This window comes from Aptenodytes patagonicus, chromosome 17 (assembly GCF_965638725.1).
Source record: "Aptenodytes patagonicus chromosome 17, bAptPat1.pri.cur, whole genome shotgun sequence".
NCBI lineage: Eukaryota > Metazoa > Chordata > Aves > Sphenisciformes > Spheniscidae > Aptenodytes > Aptenodytes patagonicus.
Window position 1 is genome coordinate 3676791 of NC_134965.1, and position 16830 is coordinate 3693620.

Genomic DNA, 16830 nt, shown 5'->3' on the forward strand with positions numbered 1-16830 from the left:
AGGGGGGCTTCTCTGGGGAGTGCCCCACGGTATCGGGCCCTTCTCCCTGGAGCATCTGGCACTGTCCTTTCCCTGGAACTGGACTCTGACCCAGGTGGACCACTGCTATGGAGATGCTCTGCTCCTACCAGGGAACAGAGGTTCCTCATTTGCAGGAAGAACAAAGTGGGATTTGAATATCCACGTACTTTTTCCTGCAGATAGGTGTTATCAATGCACTGGGAGATTTTGGGAGATTTAAGTTTCCCCCCGTGGCAGGTAAAGCAAGCTGTGCACCACCGCTGCAGTTCATGATTCCCTTTGTAACCAGAGACGCACATGAACCTCAGGGTCCGTGGCCCTATTCAATATGCATGCACACAGCGTAAATTAGGAACAAGGCATATATATACACACAGCTAGGATAAATTTGAAAAGGACCCCAGGATGATCTTCAGGTTGAGCCAGATTCACACCAGTGGAAGGCGGTCAGCCCAGCCCAGCCCAGTATGGTCCACATCACAGCACCATCACGGGGAGGGCGATCTGAATCCAGCTGGGTACAAACCACCCCTAAAAAAACTAATTTTCCCCCATAGGGTCTTCTAAAGCGGTTTTACGGCACTGTGCAACCCCTACCTGGCCCACAGCTGGAGTGCAGCAGATGAGACGGGGATGGTGCAGCATCAGCAAGGGCCATATGGGGACCACAAGCCTCTGGCTGCCCTCAGAGCTCTGCAGCGGCAAACCTCAGCTCCCACCCCGCTGGCACGCTCCTGCAGACACACGGGGGCTGGTTTTCTACCTATTGCTTTGCAGAAAGCAGCTCAACATCCCTAATACCCCATCCTTCCACCTCCTTGTTTCCAGTCACACCAATTTAACTGCACAGTGGGATCTTCTGCGGCAAAAATTAAAAGTGTCCTAATTGCAAATGTTAACAAGTGAACGGGAAAACAAGAAGCCTCAGGCCAGGTTTCAGCCCCGCAGCGTGCTTAGAGGCCAGCGGTATTTGAGGCATCACCGTTTCCCCTGGCATCCAGCATGCAACGGATGCTCTGCTCCTCCCCACGTCTAAAACGCCTCCAGACACAGCGCGATTCAGCAAGGTGCAGAGAGCAATCAAGAGCTGGCTGAGAAATGGTTTTGGGGCTAAGCCCTAGCTGGGGATCCGGGAGATTCAAGTTTAATTCCTCGTAACACCAGTGAAGCACCTCAGGCCTGGACCCAGCCCAGCTGAGTTCCCACCGCAGACGTCTCCGGCCAAGGCTCTCATCTGGAGTCCCTTCATCATCGGGGAGGAGAAACAGGCACTCGTGGGGTGTGATTCCTCCAACCCATTTTAAATGGTTGGAAAGGGCTGACTCACCCGGCGCACCGAGCTCACTGCTGATGAAAGGTGCTGGAGTGACTCAGCCAGCCCTGCTCCGGCACAGACGCCCGAAGGCAGCCGCCACCAGCCTCCCTCCAGCACAGCGGGCGAGCGGCCGTGCTGTCACGGCCCTGCTTCACCAGCACAGCATCTGGGGTTGCTGTCCTTTGGCGGTGACACCTGCATGCTGAGCGCTAACCGTTTCAACCCATGTACAATATCAATGCACAGAGCTAACCAACATCACCCACAGAGACCTGGTCCAAGCAAGCCACCCCAACCACCCGCTCATCTTAACCCCCTTCCCGTGCCCATGGTTGACTCTGCCTTGCATCAGAGCTCCAGCGTGGCACGGCTCGTATTGCACTCGCAGCCAACGGTACAAGGAATTGGGGCCAGCCTCTGCAAAGTGCAGGAAACGTCACCGTGGCATAGCACGGGGCACGAGTGACATCCATGGGTGGTCCTGGCACCCCGTCCCTGGCAGAGGAGAGGACGAGAAGAATTTGACTTGTTCCATTTAGCAAAACGAAGCCTGGGAGGGGACACAGTGGTGTCCCGCAGCAGTGGGGCAGCAAGATTGTGCAAGAGCCATCCCAACTCGTGGGGTAAAACCACCCCCAAACCCTCCTTTGAAGCTGGAGATACCCAGAGGGCTGGGTGACGAATGCCAGCCCTGTGGACTGGGCAGCTCGAGAGGTCTCTGCCCTCCGAAGCTGCGAGATTTCAGTGCTTGGTGCACCGCCAGGCTCACTCGCTGCCTGCTCTAATGCTGCCAACGTGGCAGGTTCCCCTGCCCAGGACGAGCACGGCTTTAGAGGCACACGGCAGCCGCATCCAAGGGGACAAACCTGAAACAGCACTGGGGAGAACGAGGAGACTCCAACCTGTCACAGGTTCATGTCAACAAAGAGCCAAGGAAGGAGGGGAACCCAACACATGCCACGGAGGAGATGGGGACAAGTTACCCCATCTCCCCATCCCAGCCTGCAGAAGTTACTGACCCCGGAGCACAGTCTGCAGCCCTGGCTGGTGGAGGTGTCAGCGCTGGGGGGCGAGACTTTGAGCTGGAGAGGCTGAGGAGCACTTGCTCCTACACCCCTGCTCCTGAGCCTCCCTGCAGCCGGCGGCCTCCAGCATGGATGTGCAGACAGACATCCCAGCAAAGCTCATTTTGCTGCTTGCAAACCCATCCATGACCGAGCCGGCCGTGCGGGGGCAAGGCTGGGAAAAGGCTCCTTTCCCTGCGGCACAGCCTTGCCTGCGAGCATCAGTTATACTGCTATGAACTGCTGCCCCACTTCTCTTATTTAAAGTGGTTTTAAAGGTAAATGTTGGGGCTAAATATTACCTTGCTTCTGACCAGCTGAAGCAAAAATGCAGGAAACTGGGGCTACACAGAGAAAAATACCTTCTGGATCTCCCAGCACGGGTTGGAAAGCAATGCTGTATGCTCCATAGGTGCTGCCAGCACATTACAGACCCGTCTAGCTCATGGCATGGTGGTACCAGAAACAGGTACTCTCATAAGAAGCCTCCTGCCCTGCTGAACTCTATAACTCCACCTTCATTAAAACATCTGTTAATCTGCTATTAGCCTCCCTGTGAGCTTTATAAACAAGTAACACTTAATGAGCAGGATGTTGTGTTACGGTGCCGGCTGAGGGTGAATCCTTAGGCCATGCTTTAACACCAGAGATCGCTTCTGCAGATAATCCCAGCCTGCCCGGGCATGTCCCCAAATTCATCAGTTTTGTACAAAATCAATGATTCCAAACTTTGCTATTTTGGCTCGCAAAAGGATGGGGGTGCTCGGTCTCCTCCTGTGCCGGCTAGCTGTACCATCGCAGTGGGTTTTTAGGGAGGCAGGAAAGCAACGCCCTTAGAGCCACTCGCCTTCCCACCACATTACTTACCTACATCTCCCCAGTGCTGCAGCTTACTGAATTGCACCCGTCGCACCCTCCCATGCCCGTCCTTCCCAGCAGGCGCGCGAGCCGGCAGCACAGCAATAACCTGCTGTGCACATTAACGCCCCCCAAATAACTCTCGGAGGGGTGTCACTTTGCGGTGGCCGGGGGGACGGGAGTGCCACTTACCTGCTGTTGGCCTGAGAGGTCCCCGCCAGGTCCAGCACGGCCCCGCGGTGCGGCTCGGGGGAGATCTCCCCGGGGGGGCTGGAGGGCTCCAGCTTGGTTGGATCTTTGGTAAATTTGCTTCCTGGTGCCGGATGCACAGGGCAGGTTTGGAAGGAAAAGCAAAACCAGAATTAGCAACCAGAGAGGCCGATGACGATGCAGCTTTTCCACCTCCATTTCTTCCCCCTCTAAGTCCCAGAGCTGAGGTCAGGGTGGGGGACAGGTTTTCAAGAGTCACCTGCTTGCAAAGAGAAGGGTGCAGATTTAATCGGGTTTACATGTTAAAATAATAGCAAGACGCTTGCTTAAACCTCTGCGTAACTAAGTGTGTGCTGGGAAGCCCTGCCGGGGATGGAGCATCTCTGGAAAGGGCTGGCTGCCGGGACAAGGTGCAGAGAGGTGGGGACCAGGCTCAGAAAAGCCAGGTATAGCCAGGGCCATGGACCAGCGCTGCAGGAGCAAGCCCTGGAGCAAGAAGACCCCTGTCCCAAGGTGCTGCGCTGGACGGGAGCTCGGCAAAGCCCAGAGCAGCGGTGCCACAGGGAGCCCCATCCCGCAGCTCCGAGCCCTGCACGCAACAGGAGAAATCTCTGCTGCAGTGACGCGGAGGGGGACAAAAGCATTCTGTCACCACGAAAAACCTCCTGTCTTCCTTCCCTGTTCCTCAGCAACCTGAAAGGAGCTGAAACGAAGCCTCAGCAATGACCTTGGAGATGAAAAGAGTGATCTGAAGGCAGGGTAGGAAATGAAAATCGGGCAGGGAAGGTGAGCAAAGAGATGGATTAGTGCTGGGGGAAGGAGGGAATGAAATTACGCCGCGAGGCTGCAGAAACCATGTAGGTGTCTTGCTAAATAGCTGCTGCCGAAGGCCTTTTGCTGGTCTCAAAGTGCCATCGTGACATCCCCACCCTTCCAAAACACATCCCATCCGTGGGAACATGAAGCTTTTTTCCTTTCAGCTCCAGCCTGCAAGGAAGGGCAGGGCTCTGGCAATGGGACCAGCAGCAACGCAGAGCCTTAAAGACACTATTTATCTACCGACGGTCCAAAAGGCTCCTTTTAATTTGTGCTTTCTATGGACCAAATCTTGTTCTTGTAGCAGCGAAGCCTGCCTGAAGCTGCTACCCAGGGGAGTAGCAAAAATAGGTTTCCTAGCAGCGGTGGGTATTTTAATTAAAGGGTGAGCAAAACTGTACGGGGAAGCCTTGGGATACTTTGCAGTCGGCAACTTAAAATACAGCTTCACTCAGAAAATAGTGTCTTTGCAAAAATGGCACCTCCTGACTCAGCAGATGCTTTTTTTTTTTTTTTTTGCACAGTCAGATGTGCTGATGCGAATCACAAAAAGCCAGGTTTAATGTGTTTTGCTTCTGGTAGCCCTGCAGGGACCAGGCAGGGGAGGGGGAACTGCCATCCTCCCCAGTCCTGCTGGGTTTGCTTCCTCATCTCCTAATTTCCACTTGTACCTCTCTGCCATGCAACCTCCGAGCTCGTAGCACGGGGCTTTCCATCAGCAGCTCTTGAGCTGATGTACAGACATACGCGATGCCTCCCCCCGGATACTGTGCAACCGTGATGGATTTGCAAGGAAAATCCAAGCATCCCAAGACACAGTTCAGTGCTCCATCCCTTGGGGGTGGGTTAGAGCTTAAAAAGTCCTTTTCTTGAGAAAAAAAGTCATTAACGGGGATGAAGACAAAGAAACCCCCCCATGGCGGTGGGACCCCCTCCAGGCTCTGCTGGAGGTCCCCTGTGGGTGGCTCCGGCATCATCGTCCCCAGGGAACACCCCTGGGCCCGGGGCTGTCGCAGGGCCACAGGGGTTAATTTGGCCAGCGGAGATGTCAGAGAAGAAGGTGGTGTCGGGAAAGCCGCCAGTGTGCGGGGTTGGCGGCTTGGGGGAAAAAAAAAACCCACCACCCCAAAGCACGTCTTTACTTGCGAGCCAAGCCCAGGCAATCCAGGAGCGGGGCTGTGCGGTGACAAATTCGGGTGCAGTGCCATATTTCAGGCGGGTATCAGGGTGGTGGGACGGGGGCAGCTGCTGGAGCGAGGGCTGGGTCGGATCGTACCAGTACCTGTCTCCTTTTATTTGCCAAGAAGCACTTAGCCTGGCTTCTCCAGCTCAAACCAAAAGGAGGAAAAACACAAGGCAAAGAAAGCCAAAGAAACCCCCTCTCAGGGTTTTGTCACTGAAAAAATGGATTTTTGTTGTTTTTTTTTTTTAAAAACAGTCAGCGGCTGGATGATGTTAGCACTTCCCAGCCAAAAACAGAGAATAATTTACCAGTGAGGAACCCAGCAATGATTTTTCTTCCTCCTGAAAGCACAGGAACATGCCGTGTGCTGCCTGTAGCTGCAGCTCAGCCCAGTGCAGGGAGCCAGCCCAGCCTCACACACCGGGGGTTTCTCGCTTAAACCTTCAAAACGCTATTTAAGGGGCGCACAGTGCTTGCACCGATCCCAGGCAAAGGCAATCTCAGCACGCCGGCGTGTAGGGCACAGACAAGGCTTCTCCTCACTGAGCATAATTGCACGTCCTGCACTCTTCCTGCTTACAGGTGACATTATTTCAACTCTGCCTCTCTGGATAATCTTTCAATTCTGTGGGCAATAAATCAAAGGACGTGGAGAACGTACCTGTAAAAATTCTCTCGTCAAACATCCTAGGAGGAAAGGAAAAAAAAGAGATTAGAAATACGTGCTTCTAATGATTGAATTTTAGGTTTTATTAATGAACAGCATTAAACCAAGTCAAAACAGTCATTTTATTAATTCCCTAAAAACGGGAATGAATTTTTCAGCTAAAAAAAAAAAAAAAAAAAAGCCTTTCAGCCTGTTGTGCAACCAAGCAATCTTACAGCATATGCTTTTTAACTAAAGCACTTTTAAATCTGCTTATAAGTCATTCTCTTCATTTAATTAACTTATTAAATGAGGCTGCTACAGGCTGGCTTTACCAAAAGAGACGATGGGACTGAAGTAGCTGTTGCTGGACCTTCCCTTCACGATGCAGACCATCAACCACGTGCCACCAGCACAGAGCTGCAGTATTTACACTCTCCCGCTTTGGCACACATACCCTTGGGGATGTCACCTTTCTCCCAAATCCTGTATTTTGGAGCCACCCACAACTTCTATGCAAAGGTACTCATGGGAGCAAAGCGTGTTCAGGGGCACATCCCGGGGCCTGATCCAGCCCAGCGCAGCCCGAGCGGTGCGGGACAAAGCGGCTCCTCCACCAGCCGACATCTGGAAAGCTAATTCCTTTTAGGATGCCTGAGTCCTGTTGATGTCGGTGATTTTAGCCCCCCTGGGAGCCTTAGCTGGGCGTTTTCTACACCGTAGTTTCACACCTCTAGCAGAGGAACAACACAAGTGCTGCACAGGCAGGGACCGAATAAATAAATATATTATAAAGCAGATTTTCTGATGGAGGAGAAGAAAGGGGTTGCACAGCACAGAGATAACCAGGAAAGCATCCACTCCTCCTACTCCAGTGCAAACACAGACACCAAGACACAACGCCCTGCCCGTAGGCGATACATCCTCATCATCGTATATACAGGACATCCGTAAGTGATCACCGCAAAACAAGGTGGAGGGGAATCCCCGTGCAGCGTGAATATGGATGTTCCTCCTCCCACCCGGAGGCATCGCTCCCATCCACCACATGCCGTTGGAGAGAGTTGTGCTGCGGTCGGAGGATCCCATTTTAGGGTGGCACCGGCAATGTCTGCATGGACTTACAACAGGGTGGTGGGGCTCAGGGGTGACCAGGCCATGGCCAGCCCTGCCACATCCTCTCAAAAAGGGAGAGAGAGATGGAAAACCGAGGTTGGGGGGAAAAAAAGAGCTGTTTAGCTCTTTTCCATAAAAAAGGGTAAAATGAGTTTTGGGTATCAAAGCAAACCCTGTGAGGATGGAGGGAACAGAGCTTAAATCCCTGAGCCCCCTCGAGGCCGTGCACTCTCCCTTGCCCCCCTCGCCACCCACCTTTTGATGACAAAATGGATGTTGTGCCTCTCCTCCAGTATCCGCTTGAGTTTGGGGACGCCGTAGGTGCAGGGTCTTTTGAAGGGTATTTTGTCCGGAATGCCGATGATTTCCACCGCCTCGGGGTCACAGGCAATTTTCCGGTACGGGACGGGGACCATGTGGTCTAACCCCAAGGCTTCGGCTGAAAGGTGAACACATGGTTTTCACTTAAACACACGCTGTTCCTTTTACAGATGATAAAATGAAGGTGTAAAGGCTTGAACTCAAAGCAGGAGTGCCTCCTGCCCTCTTCTCCTTTGCTTGTTCCAGAAGGCGAGCCCCGGGAGCAGCTCGCCGCTGGGACACGGGACAATGGAGAGACGACACAGCAGCAAACACAGCTGATAGCATCCTCCAGAACCCTCAAACGTACCCGGCGTTGCTCAAACCAGGGACGAGCTGGCCCACGTGCCGTCCCCAACCTCCCCGTGACGGCAGCAGGTTGCTGAACTATGTAACTCACGAGTTGCATAGCACATACACAGGTCATAAGTTACAGAGCTCATCTACAGCCCATCTAGAACTCACAAGTGACATAGCACGTATCTATAGCCCATCTAGAACTCATGAACTACACAGCCTCATGAGGATGGTATAGGCGACAACCTCCAGCCCGTCAGCCCATTCCCGAGCAACTGCCTAAGCTTACAGCCACCCAAACGCCCAGGAACTAACCCAGAATCACTGCCCGTGGCAAGGGGAGCACCAAAGACGCCCGTAAGCCGTGCAGGTGGAAAAAAAGCAGCTGCAGTAACGACAACCTTCTTTTCCCCTGCCACGTTAATTTAAACTGGCCACAGGCCTCTGCTCCCCCTCGCCCGCCAGCGCCGGTGGTGCCCAGGCGCTCTGACCCGGCGTGCCACACTTCAAACCGGGGCTGTTTTACAGCCCAGTTATAAATTCCTCGACAGCGGCGGGGGCTCCAAATGGAAATATTGACATAACCTTCAGCAGACACCCAGAGACTGGGAGCTGCTGGGCTAAATGTGTTAGGAAGAGAAGGGAGCTCTAGCATATGGCTTCTGCTGCTGTGTTAGGGAACAAAAATGATTGCTATATAATGATATGCAAACCACAAGTGCTGCAGATGCATAATGGGATATTAACTCCTACTCACCATATCTGCTGTTAAACAGAATTTGCACGCACTCCCTAAGGGTGTTGATATCTTCAGTTTCTTTTATAAAACTGTCCCACTTATCTATCAAAACAAAATATAAGAAATAAGGAACTTCCATATGGTTCGTACACAGCAGATGCACTTTTCTCGCATGAAGCGCTGGGAAGTAAGAACAAGACTTTGCTTCTTTAAAAATAATGATTTCCCTCTTCCTGAGCAGATTCTGCCAGGCTGGCAGATAAGGTCTGGGCTTCCCAAGCCCCAGCCCCAGCCCCAGGCAACCTCCTCTGCAGCCATGCATGTACAAAGCAGATTCCTAAGAAATGACCCCATAAAACTTCTCAACCCTGAGAAGAAAGACCCTCTGGGACAGAGCAAACTCAACCTGAAATGAACCTTTGAAAGGCACGGGATTTCACAGAGGAGCTTTTTCATCTCCTTCTCTTTTCCGACATTCCCACCCACATTTTTTTCTTTTTTTTAACGCACGCAGGCGAGGGTTTTGATGTAAACACATCAGCATTTTTAGGTTGCATTTCCCTTGGGTGGGATGGAGGTGGGGAAATGGCAAAGTCTCCTCCCCATTGCTGAGCCCCCCCGGGCACCGCTGCAGAATCACAGAGGGGTTAGTGGGTTTCAGCTATTTTGAAATAGCGCCAAGCTTTCGGCGGGTATTTGCTGTTTGCAGCTCGGGCAAACGGCCTCACCCAAAGCCATGCCTCGGTTCCCCATGCACGAAGTAGGGATGGGATTTCCCAGCCGGCCGGCAGCGCTCGAGGACCAAGCATCGTAGAGATGGCAAGGACGGACCCGAGTGGGGATGAAGCTGTGACGCTGAAATGTTGCAGCAAGCAAAGGGAAAAAATCCCCCAGCACTGCCAGGTCCCCGCAGAGCACAGGGATGGCTGGGAGAGATGGGGCTGGGGGGAAACCTCTCCCTAAGAGGTGGCTGCCAGCCGCCTCCAACACCGGAGCGGGATACGGACCTGTCTTGTCGTGGACAATGGAGAAGAGGATGCGCTTGGACGAGTGCACATTCTGGATGAGGGGACCTCCGGAGACTGACGATTTCTGTCCTGGACAAGAGGGGAGACGAGGAGAACGGGCTGATGAGAGCCTGACCGATGCTCTGGGCACCCGAACAAGCCCCCGGGTGCTGTCCCCCGCCGGCGATGCCGACCCGACCCCACCGGCTCTCCTCTGTGCACCCTGGCCTGTGACAACCCAGTGGGGTCCTGGCCAGACCGAGCCCCTACTGTCCCCTCCCGGCTCCCCCTCCAGCCTCACGGCGCAGCACCCGGCGTCTCAGGGCAAAAATGGAGGTGCGCCCCGTCGGCACCTCAAAGGCACTCGGGGAAGGGCCGGGGTGGCGCGGCATGGCGGGGTGGGGGCTGCTTATCTCCGTACGGGCCAAGCTTTGCACCGATTTTCATCCGAGGACCGCCAAAACACCCGGGCCTGTCCCCTGTCAGCGCCGGGGGGGTGGGCTTCGCACCAGGCCCTCGTCTGAGAGCAAACTCCAGGCTATTACCACAGCAGTCGCTGTACTCCTGTGAGGAAGGCACCTTCAGCTCTCCCGCGGGCCTGGGCAGCAGCGCCTCGCCGGCCGCGTTCGGCCCGGGCAGGCCGGAGGACACCTCTTGCTTTAGGTCGACGGCGATCTGGGTCGGCAGCGAGACGCCGTATAAGAAGTTGGCGACGGCGGAGGGGGCGTCCTGGCCGGCGGGTTTGGCCATGGGGCCGTTGGCACCAGAGTCTCGGCCACCCTTGGAGGCAAGGGAGGTACAAGTCAACTCGACGCTGGGGTTCGGCTCTCGGCTGGGCTCGTCCGCCGGCCTGAGGGGAAGGAAGGGAAAAGAGGAGGGAAAAAACAGGTTCCTCTGGGTCTGTGGCACTGCTAAGCTGAGACAAGCAAAGATGTGGAGGGTGAAGGAGAGCTGTGCCCGGGAGGGTGGGACTCGCTGCACTGCCCGCTGCTGGGCTCTTTGTTTCAGAAATTACAGCCATCACCCAACCTCTTCCAGCTTCTTCAGGCACCTGCACCGTTTCTGTCTTCTTTAAGTAGAGCAGGTTGGTCTTACAGTAGTTCAAAGCATTTATATTAGCCAGGGCAAAGCTGCCTAGCTCCACGGCCCAGGGTGTTTAAGGAGTAAAACAATTTGTGTGACCGTAACCACTTGACTCCATTGCCTGTCCCAGCCCCCACGGCACGTTCAAGGGGGACCTCAGTCAGCCCAAGGATGAGCTTCAGACCGAGGAAGCCCACAAGCTTCACATGAGACAGGCGGCTGCGAGCTCAGAGACGGCTCGAATTCTGCATGTCCTACTTTTAGCTGTCTCAGCCTGATTTTCCAGAAGTGCCGAGCCTTCAGAGGAGGTATTTGGTAGAGCTCAGCATTTCTCTGAATGGATCCGAGGTGCCACCACCCAGGCAAACGCAGAGAAAACGCACCCAAAACCGCTGAGCCCCTTGCAAAAACGTGGCCAAAATGGGGAGTTCGCCCCACCGCGGTCCCCTGCCTCCCTCCTGGTCTGGCGTTAAAAACTCCATTTAAGCCTGAGAAGAAGCTTGCAGCATTTACACTGGAAACCCCTCTGGAGACAGAAAAGCACTTAGCTTACCGCAGTGGAAATTTTGGTGGAGACATGTAAAGCGATGTGGTTAATGCACACGTTTACAGGTGCTTATTATAGGAACGAGTTCGAAACGGTCTTGAGCCACCCAACACTGACGAACCTCCATGCAAGGCTGGGTTTGGCACGGCTGGACCCAGGTTTCTGGGTCTGGGGGAGAAGCTGGGACATGGGAGGGACCCCCCCGTGCCTGCTCTGCACAGAATCTCTACCATTGGCCGGCGTTATAAAAGCCGCCATCCTGAGGGCTCACTGCCCTCCCGCCCCTTCAGGGATCCCCAAAATTACCTTTTTAGCCTGAAGCGGATGCTGTGGCTGTGCTCTAAGATGGCCATCAGGGACTTCACGTCGTACTCCATGGGTTTCTTAAAGCTGATCCCCTCGGGCAAGCCGGCCACCGCCAGCGAGCCTGGCTCTTTCAGGAACCTCTCGTACGGCAAAGGGACCACGCTGCTCTTCCCCATGGCTTCACCTGGGGAGGGGGCAGAGTTACACACTGATGGACACCCCGCGCCCCCGACCGCGGCCAAGCAGGGCTGGAGGTGTAAATGCAAGAGCAAGAGATCCCGATGGAAACATTATAAGAAAACCTCTTCCTACCTCTGCACTTAGCATGCAAGGCCCTCCAAGCCCTTTCTAAAAGCGCTAATAAATAAAAAGCTCACAAAAGCCAATAAGCAGATGTCTCATCTTTCAGGTTGTGCAGTAAAATCCTTGGTTGGGGTCACTTGGCACAAGCCCACCCCCCGGGAGCGCCCGGACCTGTGCCAGTGAGGGATGTGGCCGCCGGCAAGCCGGGAGGGAGCCAAGAGCTGACAGAGGAGGCTGAAGGGCTCACGCTGATTTTTATCTCATGTTTACTGAGATATCTGGGAACCTTATTTTCAGCCGGTTTTCTTATTTTACCTCCTGGAAGAATGGAAAGTACTTCGATTGCTGGTGCTGTCAGGCAGCTTCGATGTACTTTGAGAGACAAGAAAAAAAAACCCAACAGTCTCCCTCCATCCCACCATTCGCAGGCAGCACGAACATCGATACGTTTGACTGCATGATGACCTCCAGCAGCCCAGAAATCTCACCCACTCCCCTTGACGACGGGCACAGAGTCCCCCCGTATCCCCACTGTGCAGGGCTGGCTCCGTTGTACCTCTGATACCAAAATCTCCCCAAGGAGTTGGGAGCAAACTGCTTTCCCTTCACTGGCAGCACAAGACGACCGGCGAACATCGCAGCTATACAGAGATCTTCTAAACCGGCTAAAGAGCCCACACGCCCAAACTGGGGATGCTTACGGTGCTCTCCAGGCAAGACACCGTCGGAAAATCAGCCCCTTCTGAAGGGTTGCAAGGAATGACCAAACCCTTGAGCTGCTCTCTGCAGAAAAATTACTTTGGAAACCAACCCAAGTCACTGCGACCAATAAACCTGGTGCTGAAAGCACGAAGCAGAAGAAACAGCCGTGCAGGAATGCGACCTGTCTGGCAAAGCAGTGTCCAGATGCAGAACATCTGGCCGCATGAAAAGGTGTCTGCGCCTTCGTCTCCAGGCTGAGGGGCAGGCAGAGGCGATATGGGACCTTTAAATAGCTGTGGGATTTTATATTGTTGCTTTTCTTTAAAACCTTTTATTTTTTCTCTCTTCTTTATTGTGGCACTGTCAGCAAGCCAGTGATTTCTTCAACATGTTCTTTGAAGCAATGTGTGACAACTAATGACATGCGACGAGCCATCAAGGTTCCTTACAGGCAGGATGGATAATGTTTTAATTAAGCCAATAACAGAAGTTTCAAAATGAACCTTTGAACCACAACACCGCCAGTACCTTTTCTGCAAGCCCAGAGGGTACTGATGGTTTCCCTGCCCCGAAGCACCGGCTCTAGCAGCTTTCCACCTCCCTCCATCCCCTCTCTTCATGATGGGGAGAAGCTCCTGATGCCCATGGCGGTTCCTTATCAACCCGACACTCAACAACTCCCCGAACATATTTTTATGGGGAATGCGTTACTGTCAAAGTGACCTTCACCAAGCCTCGCGCTGCCATGCAGAGGCTCACAGTTTAGCTAAAGAGAGACAATAATCATCATTAATGCCTGTTTAATAGAAGCCGGTGGTAATCAGTCATCCTGTTGGTGCAGAGATTACCCGGCTCTGGAGGGAATACGCGATCTTTTTGACTGAGCATTTTCTAAGATTTTTTGTTTCCAATCCCTGTTGATGGGAGGCGACTGAAAGGATAAAAAAAACCCAAACCAAACCATAAGAAAGATAACTGTTAATTTCTGACAGTCCTCTCGGTGTTGGAAACAGAATCACCCTGGGACACCTACTATCTCCTGCGGTATTTCTCCCCACTCAACCAGGAGAGGCTCTTCCCGGTGGGCACGCTGGGAGGGGAGCATCTGCCCGGCGGGTTTCCCCATCCAGCGGCTGAGGGATGGAAACAGCTGATCCTACTGAATCAGCAGCAAAGGCAGAATTACACCCAATGCCAGAATTACGTCCAATGCCAGAACTACACCCAAAGCCAGAATTACACCCAACACCGGGCCAAAACCACCAGCCCAGGGATGCCCAACTCCTCCTGCCACTACCACTGGCCGTGGCGATGCCAGCCACCCTGGGCTGAGGACCCGGCCAGCTTGTCCACACACACAACAAGGTAAAGAGCATCGTGAAACTCATCCCAATGGACGGGCCGCGTGGTCGGTACACCCCCATGCAGATGCACCCTGGTCAAACGTTTTTACGCAATTATATATTTATGGTACGTCATACATATATGAATAATTGCCATATTCCCAAGAGGCCTGTAAAGCCTGGCGCTAACCCGGCAGCAGGACAAGGAGAGCTGCAGCTCAGAGCGGGGATCCAGCCAGCGCCGAAACGCCCTCCCCAGCCCCGTTGCCTTGGCTCTTTTGCATTACCCCTTCCTTCCCGCTTGGGCCCAGCCTTTTGGAGGCAGCGAGAGGATTTGATTACCCCCATTAATGGGAATATTGCCTCCAAGTCCCTTAAGTGGTTTCAGAAAACCTCAGCGACTGTCCGTCCCCAGGGGAAGGGATGCCATCTCCCCTCTCTGTCTGTGAAGCCCGCGGCAGGCGCTGCTGGCGCGGCGAGCACCGAACGACAGCCAGCAGCAGCAAATCCTGCGCACAAGCTCAGGGCGGTTGGTGGGAGCACCCGTTATCCCCCTCACATCGTGTGGGAGTGCCCATTCCCAAACCCAGCACACAAAGAGGGGCAACGCCTGCGCTTCGAGCTCAGAGAGACCTGCACGGCCCCGGCAGGGCTCAGTAGCTCACCCCAAATCCCAAATGGTGACGGAGAGCTGCACTCAGGAAAGCGAAACACCCGGTTCTGCAGCTGGTCCAGCCACACGGCCTGAACTCCCCCAAAGCATCACGCTGGGCTAATGCAACCCGCTGAGCAGCACAGGGGAATATTGGGGCCCGCCGCCCCGTTTTCCCAACCCAACCTCGCTTTTGCTACCCGGGCCAGCACGGCCCCGTAGGCGCTGCTGGGGGACAAGCCGGGAGCACGGCCGCCACCTCCAGCCGCTCCGTGGGGGCTCCCGCAGGGACCTCCCGAGAGAGAAGCAGGCACTGCCGCCGCTCGAGCCTCCGCAGATTGGGCCCAGAGGGAGCTCTGCAACCCACTGGGTTACATATCAACAGCCATATGGTCATCTACATTTTAATTGCAGAAGCTTTATTGCCGGGGATGATGCATGTGCTGGAATGGCACCAGCTCGTCTCTCGGAGACGGGGCTGCCTGCTAGAAAAATCATCTTTTTTCCATTTAAATAGACTTGCCAGGGAAAGGGGTGAGAGAGTCTCTGCAGAGCCCTGACACAGTGCCTGTGAAAGAGGTGCTGTAGACACGGCGTCAGGGATAAAGGTGTGCTTAAAAATCACGCTCAGGGCATGGCAGAGGCTTCCCCTGGCCGGGGGCACAGAGGATGCTCCCCCCCAGCACAGGGATTTTTTTTTTGCCCAGTTTGGGGCACCGGAAAGTGAAGAAGCAGTGGCCGGATCCCATCTCAACGCAACGCTAACCCTACGCAGGAGCACGTCCCGCCACGCCGCCCCTGCCAGGCACCCGCTCCCTCGCCGGGGAGCCGGGCTGGGGCCGAAAGCCGCATCTGGCGGCGGCGCCAGGCAGCTCAGCGAGCCCTGGGGGCAATCCAAATCCCCAAATGGAAGCGTGAAGGTTCTTACTATAAAGCACATCAAACACTTCCTCTACCATCTTCCTGAGGAGGTACACGTCTGATCCCTGGTCCGGGGAGACCCTGAGCACGCTTCGCCCACACTCCTTTGCCTTCTTCTGCACTTCCACGTCCTGCTCCTTCCTCTGCTGGACTTCTGTGGGGGGGAGAGGAGAAAATGGGAGACGCTGCGGTGAGAAGAGGGTTCATGGGCGATGCCGCACGTGCTTCTGAGTGGCTGTGAAGTGATCAAACCCGCTGGCCGGGTTACGCCAACTTCAGCCAGGACTGAACGCATCCCTGCCCACTAAACCCCACGCAAGATGGCAGTCCCACGGGTGCTGGGCCCCTCACCGCCCCCACGGCATCAGCAAAGTCCTCTGGCCAGGCAGGTGGGTGCCCCGGGTCTCCCACCCACCCCACCCCCATGGGGCCACGGCTCCCAGCAGCCCCCGATGTGCAGGGGAAGGTGCTGGCACGGGTAGCGGTGCCAGCAGCGCAGCTGGAAGCGGGGTCGGTCATCCTGTGCGTGCCCCCCCCTTCCCTGGTTTTATCCACTCAGCTGCACTGAAACTGTTGTGATTAATTGGGCAGCGCATTTCTTTTCTCTGGTTTCAATCTGCTTAGCCTTCAATCTCTCAGGAAAAGAAAATCCGCATTTCTTGGAGGCTTTTTTACCCTTCAGCGTCACGTAGCTTGGTAATACCAGCTATTTCCTGCTAATTTCCCCCATTAAACCTCAAATAAAGCATATCTTCGGCAATGACTTCCTTGCATCTCTAAATGCACAGAAAATTAAACACTACAAGTGCATTATTGCTGTTCTATCCAAAGTGATTCACAAGGGATTTTCAGTGGCGAAGGACTAATTCCTTCATCATCCTCGACAGGCTCCTGCCAGTGATCAGCCCTGGATGCTGCCTGGGCGCTCAAGGAGGAGCTCGTGGATCCCTCCCATGGAAACAGCCCGTGGCTGGGACATCGCTGGGATGGGGGCGAGAGCCACCCAGGGTACCCGCACAACCGGCCACAGGAAAGGGGACAGCCACCCAACACCGCGCAACCCATGGCAAGCTCCGCATCCTTCCCACAGCGCGGGGAAACAGGCCCTGGAAAACTTTTTTTGGGGTGTTTTACTAAGGTGGTGAAATGCATCCTCATCCACACCCTCCTACGACTGACTCTCCCTCCCGGCTGGGCACAAACTCTCCTCCATTGACATTAATCCTGATCACTGTCAAGTTCCCCCCGTGCGCCAGGAAAGGCTGAGCCAGAGGTTCAGATAAAGGAGCGCGTTCAAGTGAGGTCTGCGTGCCCAGAGAGATAAGAGGCTTCTTACATCTC

The 16830-nt window shown here is 54.5% G+C and overlaps 1 protein-coding gene across 4 annotated transcripts in view; it reads right to left on the reverse strand.

Moving 5' to 3' along the window:
• GTF2IRD1 (GTF2I repeat domain containing 1) overlaps positions 1 to 16830 on the reverse strand; it is a 68456-nt gene that overhangs the window by 24333 nt on the left and 27293 nt on the right. For 2 of the 4 annotated variants that reach the window (XM_076354607.1, XM_076354606.1), the window contains exons 4-11: positions 15497 to 15643; positions 11569 to 11752; positions 10178 to 10482; positions 9633 to 9722; positions 8644 to 8727; positions 7485 to 7668; positions 6129 to 6154; positions 3451 to 3571 (exon numbers count right to left, since the gene is read on the reverse strand). In XM_076354607.1, coding sequence (XP_076210722.1) covers positions 3451 to 3571; positions 6129 to 6154; positions 7485 to 7668; positions 8644 to 8727; positions 9633 to 9722; positions 10178 to 10482; positions 11569 to 11752; positions 15497 to 15643 — 1141 coding nt within the window. The remainder of the gene's footprint in view (positions 1 to 3450; positions 3572 to 6128; positions 6155 to 7484; positions 7669 to 8643; positions 8728 to 9632; positions 9723 to 10177; positions 10483 to 11568; positions 11753 to 15496; positions 15644 to 16830) is intronic. The other 2 variants (XM_076354609.1, XM_076354608.1) reach the window with 2 other exon arrangements.